Source organism: Limulus polyphemus, unplaced genomic scaffold (assembly GCF_000517525.1).
Source record: "Limulus polyphemus unplaced genomic scaffold, Limulus_polyphemus-2.1.2 Scaffold602, whole genome shotgun sequence".
NCBI classification, from domain to species: Eukaryota; Metazoa; Arthropoda; class Merostomata; order Xiphosura; family Limulidae; genus Limulus; species Limulus polyphemus.
The window spans coordinates 285,444-296,038 of record NW_013666212.1 but is presented as its reverse complement, the minus strand read 5'-3'; the positions used below and the strand labels follow the sequence as shown (position 1 = coordinate 296,038).

General features: G+C 30.8%; 1 protein-coding gene across 4 annotated transcripts in view; it reads right to left on the bottom strand.

Annotated features, from left to right (window-relative positions):
• Positions 1-1,793: 1,793 nt before the first annotated feature.
• The window catches only part of LOC106459404 (eye-specific diacylglycerol kinase-like), a 284,650-nt gene continuing 275,848 nt past the window's right edge, over positions 1,794-10,595 (bottom strand). For all 4 annotated transcript variants that reach the window (XM_022385894.1, XM_022385893.1, XM_022385892.1 and 1 more), the window contains 4 exons: positions 9,943-9,979; positions 8,540-8,639; positions 7,560-7,623; positions 1,794-6,339 (listed from right to left, as the gene is read on the bottom strand). In XM_022385894.1, coding sequence (XP_022241602.1) covers positions 6,290-6,339; positions 7,560-7,623; positions 8,540-8,639; positions 9,943-9,979 — 251 coding nt within the window. In that variant the 3' untranslated portion in view covers positions 1,794-6,289. The remainder of the gene's footprint in view (positions 6,340-7,559; positions 7,624-8,539; positions 8,640-9,942; positions 9,980-10,595) is intronic.

Sequence of the window (10,595 nt, the reverse complement as noted above, 5' to 3'; positions counted from 1 at the left end):
AGCAAATGTACAACGTTTCGACAAGGTTTTGTCATCATGATGACAAAACCTTGTCGAAACGTTGTACATTTGCTGTCATGTTAAACTTATATTAAAGTTTTTCTTCATTACCCATTTAAGCCGTCTCCAGCCATTATTCATCATAGACAGTTTTAAAAAAAAGACGACACAATGAATTCAAACTATCCTCTAACACTTAAACCAATATAATAACCATGTTATTAAACAAATATCCGTGTATATATAAAAATCGAAAACACAATATTTTTGTCGAATAAAAATAACAATTTATTCAAATGTACTTGTATTATTATTCTACAATACTTTACAATGCATAACCCTACCTAGGGCATGAATAACACAAAAACGTCCTCTACAATTGTAATGATGTCAACTTATCTACAAGTTACTCAACAAGAAATGATCACTGTTCTTAAATACTGTAAAAAAAAAGCTGAAATAAGTTTAAAGGATAAAGAGAAAACTCTTTTGATTGTCTTAAAAATGGGCTGAAATTTGATTTGGATTTATCGTAGAATATGCAAGTATTTCTTAGAAGATAATAAAAGAGAAATACCTATTTGCTTAATATAACCTGTATTGCTTATACGTCTTTTCTGTGTATTAAAACATATGTTCAATTTACTTTTAACTACGTTCGATCTACTTTTCACCATATCAGTAGCTTACTTTCAACCATTTGGCCAATTTACTTACAACCTCGTAATTAGATCTCTTTCAACCATGTATTATGAACCATTTAAACCACATGGATTAATTTACTTTCAGCCCCATGTTTTATTTCTTGGTAAAAGACAAGATGAACAACAATATAACAGTTAAAGTTTTAAATGAAACCTATCTACAAATCAGTTTCAACACATTATAAAGAAACTAAGAGGGAATACCATTTATATATATATATTTATTAATGTAAGTTTTTAGCATTAATCATTATACAAGTATAGATAGCTAATTCCATCCTACTGACTCTCTACTGTGTATGCAGAAAGATAAACAAATGTTTCTAATGCTCGAAGGGAAATGGAATGTGATTTTAAAATGATTTCCCTTATTTACATATATATCTATTAACTCCTACTTCTCACATAACTTAATTAACTAATAGAAAATTGTTCAGAAAATCATACCATTGCTATTTATGAGCGAATGTCAAGCCTAAATATAATCCCTTTTAGAAGTATGTAAAGCTATGTTAGTTCAACCCAGTTCATTCTTTTAAAATATTTTTCGAGAATTTTCTATTATATTTTGTCAGTACGCCACTTACTATCTGAAATTCGCATTTTACTAGCATCTCATTTATATCATAAAGCCAAACACACACATTTTGATTTTCCAACGTTACTTCCCTTTTAAAAATAAGTTATAATGTACAAGAACGGGTATCTTATTTTTGTGGTGATTCTTCTTTATAATGATACATAATTGGTGGATGTATTTATGTGCAAGGAAAATTAGGAAATACATCTCTTTCCTTAGTATACGTTTCATACTTCCAGCAGTATTCTATGACCGAGCAGTCTTTCAGCAAGATAAGACTACAAACCTACATTTTATGTACAATTACTATGTGACGAAACTCCTAAATGTATTATATTGTTAGTTATATACGTTTTGTTCACTGGAGCTTTCCAGCCTAACAGACTAAAGAATAGATGAATATATATTAAAGTCTAGACGACGTTATACATATCAGGCCCTCAAGTAAACTACTGTAAATACATTGTCAGCTATGATAAAGGTCTTAAAAAAGGCCCAACAGCTTTGTTAGAAAGAATTTATTGTTCAGAAAAAGCTCAAGCCTACGGTCGTCTCTTCTGGGTTTTTTTTTCAGTTACTTTGAAGTGATACGTAGAGCTGTCTTACTTCATACTGGTACAAAATGATAGTCGGCTATTATATATAGTTTGAGCTAAAGTATATTGAAAAATAACTCCAAAGTTTCCATTTACTAATTTCACTATTTCTCCTAATTCCGAACAATAAAGCAAACTGATCAAAACTAAATCGATTAGAAATAACTTCTTAAGTGTCATTGGAAATGGTTAGCTTATCCATATTTCATGAGCTTTGTTATCACTAGTCTGAGAATAAAGAACAGGAAAAAAGGCACTTGCATTTCACATATTCATGATAAAAGGTGCACTTTACTAAAACACAAATAATCACTGTTCTTTGAAGGATTTGTCAATCAACTTGTAAGATCCGAGTTCAAGTATTTTGGGAATATATGTAACTCTTGGGCATTTAAATTTAATGCTTTGTTGACATTTATTGGAAATATATGTAACTCTTGGGCATTTAAATTTAATGCTTTGTTGACATTTATTGTGAGCGATTTAATAATACAGTCTAATACAAAGAACGAATAACAATTTTCAACGGATAAAAATTAACATAATTTCAGTTATTTCAGACAGTTACATATTATAGAGAAGTTTGTTAATCTGAACACACAGTGTTTAGAATGTTTTTTAAGTTTAATAAAAACATTTAAACAAAGAAGCTATACGATACCATTTGATCTCTTAAGAGTTAGGATATACACATACTTATAAATTAAAATATTTCAAGTTCAAAGGTCAACAATCAAAGTACACAGTCGCTTTTCAATGTCTATGGGTAATATGCTAAACATAATTTGCCTCCTCCTCTAAGATATAGCGGTTACCCACGTTTTACGCGCAAATCCCGAAACGAGTTTAGATACATGACTGTTCACCATTGAAGTACTACTTATTGACTATAAATATTATCTATTTTCTCATCAAATAATGTATTATACTTACATCATCTATAGACTTTGTAATACAACCTTAGCAAACTAGTTATTTAGTAGTTCTCAATTTTATATATTCTTGCATGTGAATTATAATATCAAATTCTATACAGACTAGAAATAACAATAAAACATCAGAATATGCCACTAATGATCGTATCATGGTTTTCTTAGCATTACCATTAAACTATTCCTTATAATATTTCGCAAATAACATTTCATTCATTAGCAATCTTCAGCAATGTGTGTGTTTAAACTGCCATTTCACTTAGCGCATCTAACTTAAACTTGTACAAGTATTTGAAAAATAAGTAATGTTTAAGTTATAAATATAATTCTATATGCTATCCAACCGACAAACAGACTGAAAAAAACGCACGTGTTTCTTATTACCAAAATTACAAGAGACCAATTCTATTCGTAGAATTGCTACATGTCAGAGAGTAACATTTTACAAAAAAGGAGCGATATGCTACATGTGGCAAATGTAATAATCGACCGGGCTTCTTATTTATCGCAATTTTAGTGATGAGGAAAACATTAAACTTTCAGTAAGCTATTGCTACTTTCGCATAGTTTTGGGAAAAAGTTTTTAATGAGCCTCGTAAGTTTACTCATTGTTGTGAATTTTCATTAAACTCTGTAGTTTAAAAGTGTGTGAGAGTGACGTTGAAATTGTTCTTTAATCACCAAAATAAAACAAAACAAAAGAAAGAATCGCATTAAAATTATTTGCCTCATTAACATTATTTTGATTTGCGAAAAAAAAAATTCTTCTTCAGTGATATATTTTGTCAAAGTTACATTTTCCGTAAACTTCCTGCCCCACACCATTGTTTTAAAACGTTCGCTCTCAGAAACCAGACTAATATTCTAACTTCATAACATCTCAATACCATTTGGCATTTCCAACGTCAGTAAAACTGCTAAATATGTCAAAATCATTATAGTGTAAGAGAGTTTTATAAATATTTTGTTGTGTATTTCCTTATATTCCTTCTGTGTTAAAAGTTGATAATACTTTATCAACACCACTCAGACAATTTATTTCAATTCTAAATCAATCAATATACTTATTAGAGAACGAGGGTGATATTTATAGTAATATTTATAGTATAATTGATAGAGTAGAGTAGAATTAATATACACATATAATAAGAATAGATATTGATTTGTCTAGTATGTGTTACTTACACAGTTTTACCAAAACATGGAAAGAGTGGAGTCTGCAAATCCTGTGTGGTATTCGATCTTATAATTGAAAATAGTTTATGAAGTAGAACACATTAAAAATACTTTGGCCTTTTCGACGAAGTAAAATAATTAATCATCAATGTGTTTCACTCTTTTTTTTAGCCTGCTTTACGTGATGGTAAACAGCAAACAGTAACAGGAATATCTCGGTTTACAGCTTACTTAAGAACAAAAACTGCAAGGATATCTTAGGTTTACTTTAATTAACTATCAACGTGTTTCACACCTTTTTAAATCTACTTTACGTGATGGTAAACAGCAAACAGTAACAGGAATATCTCGGTTTACAGCTTACTTAAGAACAAAAACCGTAAGGATCTCTTAGGTTTACTTTATTGAATATTTACAAGATACGAGTACTAGAGAATGATGCAGGATAACACTGGACTAGAGAAGCTCAACCTCTTAACACAACAAAATCACACTAACGGCTAATGTAATGGAATGTGTTGTTGTTGTTTTTTATGCATGTGCAAAAATATTTATGTAAGCCTCACTATACAGGTTCATTATGATTAAATATTAGCTATTTCTCAGACATGCCTAGTTCATCCACGCCTTCAAAACGTGGAAATCACAAGAAGTGATACTTTTGATTTCCTATTTGTAAATATAATAAGGTGTACCTATAACGTGATGAAATTATAAAAATGGTAAAAACACACTGTAATTGGGAGAAAATGTCAACTTTTTGGTTAAACAACCTTCAAGACTCCATAAAGATCATTTAGATCAGTGGTTCCGAGCTTCCTCCCACTGAAGACCAGCTAGTTCCATCCCAAAATTTCATGAAACGCTTCGTACAATATTAACGTCTTAAATCATTTTTATGTTACACTGTAAACCCATACACTTCATTAGCTATATTTTAATACACGCATTTCTTTTTCAACAGTCTTGTGGACTTGTTAAAATCTTTCTGTTGAGATCCACTTATCTAGGCGAAGCGTTGTTGAAAATTTTATTTCTCCTACAAATTTTAACCATTTTTTGTTAGGATTCATTGTTGACAAGATAATTGTCAACGTTACTTTCTTCCCAGTGGATACTAAATACAAAATATGGCTGAAAATAGATGTTTTCTACGAAATATACATATTCACTGTAATACACGTGCCGTATTAATAATGATGGTAAAAATGATTATGAAACTAATATGTGAAATGATATTCTCAGAAAGAAAGTGATCCAGAATTCCTTCACAAAGACCTTGCAATTGAGGCAAGGGTACGACTAGATATCTCAGGAATGTCCATGAAATAGAAATGTGAAAGAATAACAAAAACGATACTAGTGAGGTTCGTCACTTCTATAAATGTTTCAAAGAAACTACTTTTGAATGAAGAACTCTTCATTATGTTGATATTCTATTTTTAATTAGCTAATTCACAAATTTATAAATGAATGTGAAATGTAATATATTAACTACAATACGTTTACATTTGTACAATTAGAAATAAATACTCTAGCTTTACATATTTGCCAAAAAAATCTTTCATTGAAAATGGTTTAAATAATATCATCTTTGTCATAAGTTATTTCAAGAACATATCTGTTTACACAGTTTGGTAATGAAATGAAAAAAGTCATAAAAGCGAAGATGAAATAACTTAACATAAAGAATAACCTTTATCAAAAGTTGTAGTGTTTCAACACCTCAAGGAAACAGAAAAAATTTGATTTAAAGAAATACTTATCTAACAGTGACACACTAGAAAATTGACCTATAAGTCCTTTACTCTGTTTTTGACTAGTCTTAAATAAAACTGATATCTCTAATCAAAACACTTTTTTTAAATTTGTAATTTTTCCTATTAAAAGCCGCTGGAAATAACGCTGTGAGGCATGAGATAATAACACATTTATACTTTATGGAGGAAAGGGGAGTGTATACCCTTAATTTTTCCTCCCGAGTGTATGAAGTACTCTTGTACATTCAAAGTATTCATAATAGATACAAATATTTAGTGCAACCCTAGGATAAGCTATATGCTCTATTGCTGACTTACTTAAGGGATACTGCACTCTTAACAAGACTCGGATTTATAGAAAAGGAGGTTCATCTGTTGGGATGGTTATAACAAAATATCACTTGTATCTAGAGGTTAAAAACGCGTTTAAAAACACGACGTATTCATTTTTAATTTAATTATCCGCACATTTGTTCAATTGTCTGACGTAAACGACAGAAATCTTTGGTGTTTGGAGAATCCACACTAGTGCACGTGTCTGTCATACTGCGGTTTCTTTGTCCCGTATTAGCATCTGGAAATGTTGCTGATCTGTCAGAAAAAAAAAGAATAAAGATATTGCGTTAATTTAAGTTGGTTATACAAATAGAAAATGTTTATTGTTTCGAAATTTAAGAATTATCTAATCAGGCTGTTAATTTTGGAATGTTTCACGTACTACAAAACAGTTTATGTCAACAAAGAATGGATAAACGTAAAAACTAATTACTACATACCACGGAGTCTATAAAACATCTCAAATACAATTAAAACAATCCAATATAGTGACGATGAAAAATTTATACGAGCTACATTATGCAATGAATTTATATTTTTTTCTCCTTAAGTGTTGTTAATAGTTCATAACTTAAACTTATCATTAAGTTTCATAAAAACTATTAACAAGTGTATTGAAAATACATGAAGATAAATTGCTCTGTTGGTAAGTAATTCTGTTAATAATGTGCGTTTCGTATTAATGTCAAAGCTATACACTGGGCTACCTCTGCTATGCCCTCTGCAGGTGTCGAAACACGAGTTTTAGTGTTATGAATTTTAAGATTTATCAGGGGGAGGGTGTTAACATTAACAAAGTATTTCTTTTTAGTCTTCTTAAATATTAAGTTAAATATGGCAAAAATTATATCTTTAGAAAACTCCTAGGTAAAAAATAAAAATAAATCTCGTTAGTACGGAACCCCCTCTCGGCCAAATGGCACAGTGGTATGTCTGATGGCTTATAACGCTAAAAATCGGATTTCGATAGCTATGGAGGTCATAACACAAATAGCCCTTCGTGTAGCTTCGTGCTTAAAAACAAAAAATAAAAAATCGTCAGTACGATATTCTATCTGAAGGCATGGCTCAAAACATACGTGCGTTTTTAGCTCATATAAAATATTTATTTGCTTGTTTTTTTAGACCAAAGCCACATTAGGCTATCTGCTGTATCCACAGAAAAGAATCGAACCCCGGATTTTAGCGTCGTAAGTCCTTCAACTTACCGCTATCCCACCATAAGGACAATGATAGAGCACTTATTTTCCTTCAGCTGTTTTTCTCACTTTGGTTTGAAACTTTATATTTTACATTCTTCCCTGCGAGCAGAATTAAGCTGATAAATTGAGTATTAAACATAATGATAGGAATTAAAACAAGAACAACAATAAAGAACAAAAAATGGTCTTGTTACTTTTCTATTCGTTTTATGTTGGTATTATTTTCAATCACTTATTTTTCATTAATTTTAAAACTATTCTATAGATACTTACTTTCTAGGTATGACGCAAGTGCATCGTCTCCAGCCTTCATGGCTAACTGTTTCGGCGTCATCCCCTTACAAAGAAAACCAAAGTTACATTACACAGCTCTTAATAGAAAACCTTTCTAAGGGTTGTATGGTTTAGCAAGGCTTACACCAAAACTTTTCTAGCGGTTGTAGAGATTAGCAAGGCTTACACCAAAACTCTTATAAGACTTGTGTGGATTAGTAAGGCTAACACTAAAGCGTTTGTAGCGGTTGTAGAGATTAGCAAGGCTTACACCAAAACTGTTATAAGAGTTGTATGGATTAGTAAGGCTAACACCAAAACGTTTCTAGCGGTTGTATAGATTAGCAAGGCTTACATCAAAACGTTTCTATGAGTTGTAGAGATTAGCAAGGCTTACTAGCAAAACATTTATAGAGGTTGTATATATTAGCAAGGCTTACACCAAAACTTCCTATGGGTAATATAGATTAGATTAACAAGGCTATTTGAATATTCTCACGACACTTAGGATTCTACCAGAACACACACGAGTTGAGGAAATGAATTATTAGGTAAACAAAATTCTAAGACTGAAAACATGTTGATATTTTCATATCTCTATACGTTGTGTATAGCCCTATGACGTAAACTAATTTTAAAAAGTTAAACAAAAGTTTCTTACACTTTTAACGGATAACATTACACTAATAAAATGGTAAATCTTTCACGTGAATATATTTTGCTATTAATTTGCTTATCTTTAACGTATCCCTTAACCTTTGAAAAGTAACACAAAAACAAAATTTAACGTGTCCTCTATTTAAATCTCCTTTAGGCGTATGACTGAAGATGTCTCTGTGTTAAATATTTTGAAAGGAATATGACAAACAAAATAATTTTCTTTAACAGTCCTAAGGGCTTATTTGAGCGTTGTTGCCAATTTATTTATTTATTAAAAATCCATACAAAAATGTTTTTCTATGCCAAGTCAACTTTCATACCTGTTTGTCAACTTTTGTTAGAGAAGCTCCTGCTGATACTAATAGATAGCATACTGTGCGACGTTTGTAAGCTGCTGCTTTGTGAAGAGCCGTTTGACCTCTTGAAAATATTAGGGAAACAAAATATAAAATAAATGACGCATGTCTATGAATTAAAGTTGTCATTAGTTAGTATATATATATATTTTTAAATGCTTTCATTCTAAATTGAAATATACAACTTATACTTTTAAACTAAAGAACCGAGAAACGCTTCTAACACAGCATGACTTTGTCTGGAGACCTTTAAAACAAACAAAATAAGAAAGCTTCTAAATCAAAGAAAATGTAATAAGTCATTACAATAAAACTTCTTATAATTCTATGCTTTAGTTGTCAACTTAGTACTATTAATACAAATTTCCAACAACTTAACAGCAACAAACACCTAGTGTACTAGATTATAGCCTTTCGAACACTCCGATATTTATGTCTTTTCTTCTTCTTCCAAACACCTTTCAATCGAATGACATTCCTTCATTTCTCGGAGGATTACCTTGAAACTTGGTCAAGTTTTATCTTAGCCAAATACGTCCTAGCACGTTTTTTAATTTAGGTCTTCTTTTTTAAGGATTTTATGGGATCAAAGAACCAAAAAATGTATATTTTTGGTTTCTATGCTGTCATACTTACAGCAATCAAGATAAAAATTAGCACAAATATAATTTTTGTTATGCGCCCAACACATTTACATACAAAAAATGTTGGATTTGCCAATTTGTAGTCTTTTTAGGGGGTCAGAGCTCACAAAAAAAACATAATTTGGGGTTTTGGGTTAATTACTCAGCTGTAATTTGACCAATTTACATGACATTTGGTACAAAGATAGTTTTCTAAAGATCCCACAGATTTACAAAAAAAAATAAAAAATGGCGGACTTTCCCATTTTGAATAATTATAGGAGAGTCAAGATGCCACAAAAAAACATACTTTTAGGTGGTTATGACAATTGTGGTGGTTTAGGCTGTTTTGACAATTACTCCGCCGTATTTCGGCCAATTTACATGGGATTTGGCCCTGTTGAGTGGCGGAAACATGTTGTATTCACCCGCGAATATTGGCCTCTTTGATTTCATTCACTATTATTAGAACTTATAACGCCGAAAACTGGAGAAGGATGAAACTCTTTAGACTGGAAAGTTGATAAAATATTATTATGAGGATGCTGATAACTTCAAATGAATATTTGCACATTTATTCTACGCTATTCAATTATACACTGTCGCTTTGATGCAAGGCGGTGCAATGGTATATTTTTTGCTGTTTCTATAAGCGTCACACGGTGTAAATTATTTTTATCTAATTACACAAAAACTAAGCTGAATAATTAATCATAGTTTAACTGAAGTGAAACGAATACTCACTTTTCATTATCTACCATGTCCAACATGGCCGGAGAAGCTATAAGTACAGAAACATCTTTTAAGGAGAGTTATTAAAAATCACACAACTTCACAAGTTACGTACTCCTAAATAGCTAAATGTAGACAAAAAATATAATTAGCAATCTATAGAAATATTAATAAAATGTTAAAAGAAAAAGACTAATTAACAAACTCGTTACTCGACATTTGATCTTTAAATTATCTGCAACAATGTTTTTGTTAGTCAAATTGTCCAACAAACATTCAGGGGTTTCAAAACGTGGGCTAAAAAGCGTACATATAACAATATAAATTACCGATTTGTTTATAACACATTGAAATAGCATTGGTAAAATAAATAAATAACCTACAATAGACCTTTTTACGACTAGAAAACAACAAGAGTACTGTTCTGTTCTTCAAAACCAATCAAAGCTTAAGTTCAGGATGTCAAACGAACTGTAACCTTACCTGCAACCTCCACGTTCACTTGAACATTTTGATAACGCGTACTACCGATAATTTTAGACTAGGAAAAAAATCAATGAATGTTTCCTTCATAAATCCAATACAATCTTCGCTAACAAAATCGAAAGTTGAAAGAGAGATATTTTCCACGTGTGAAGAAGTAATCCTAATTCCATACACTATTC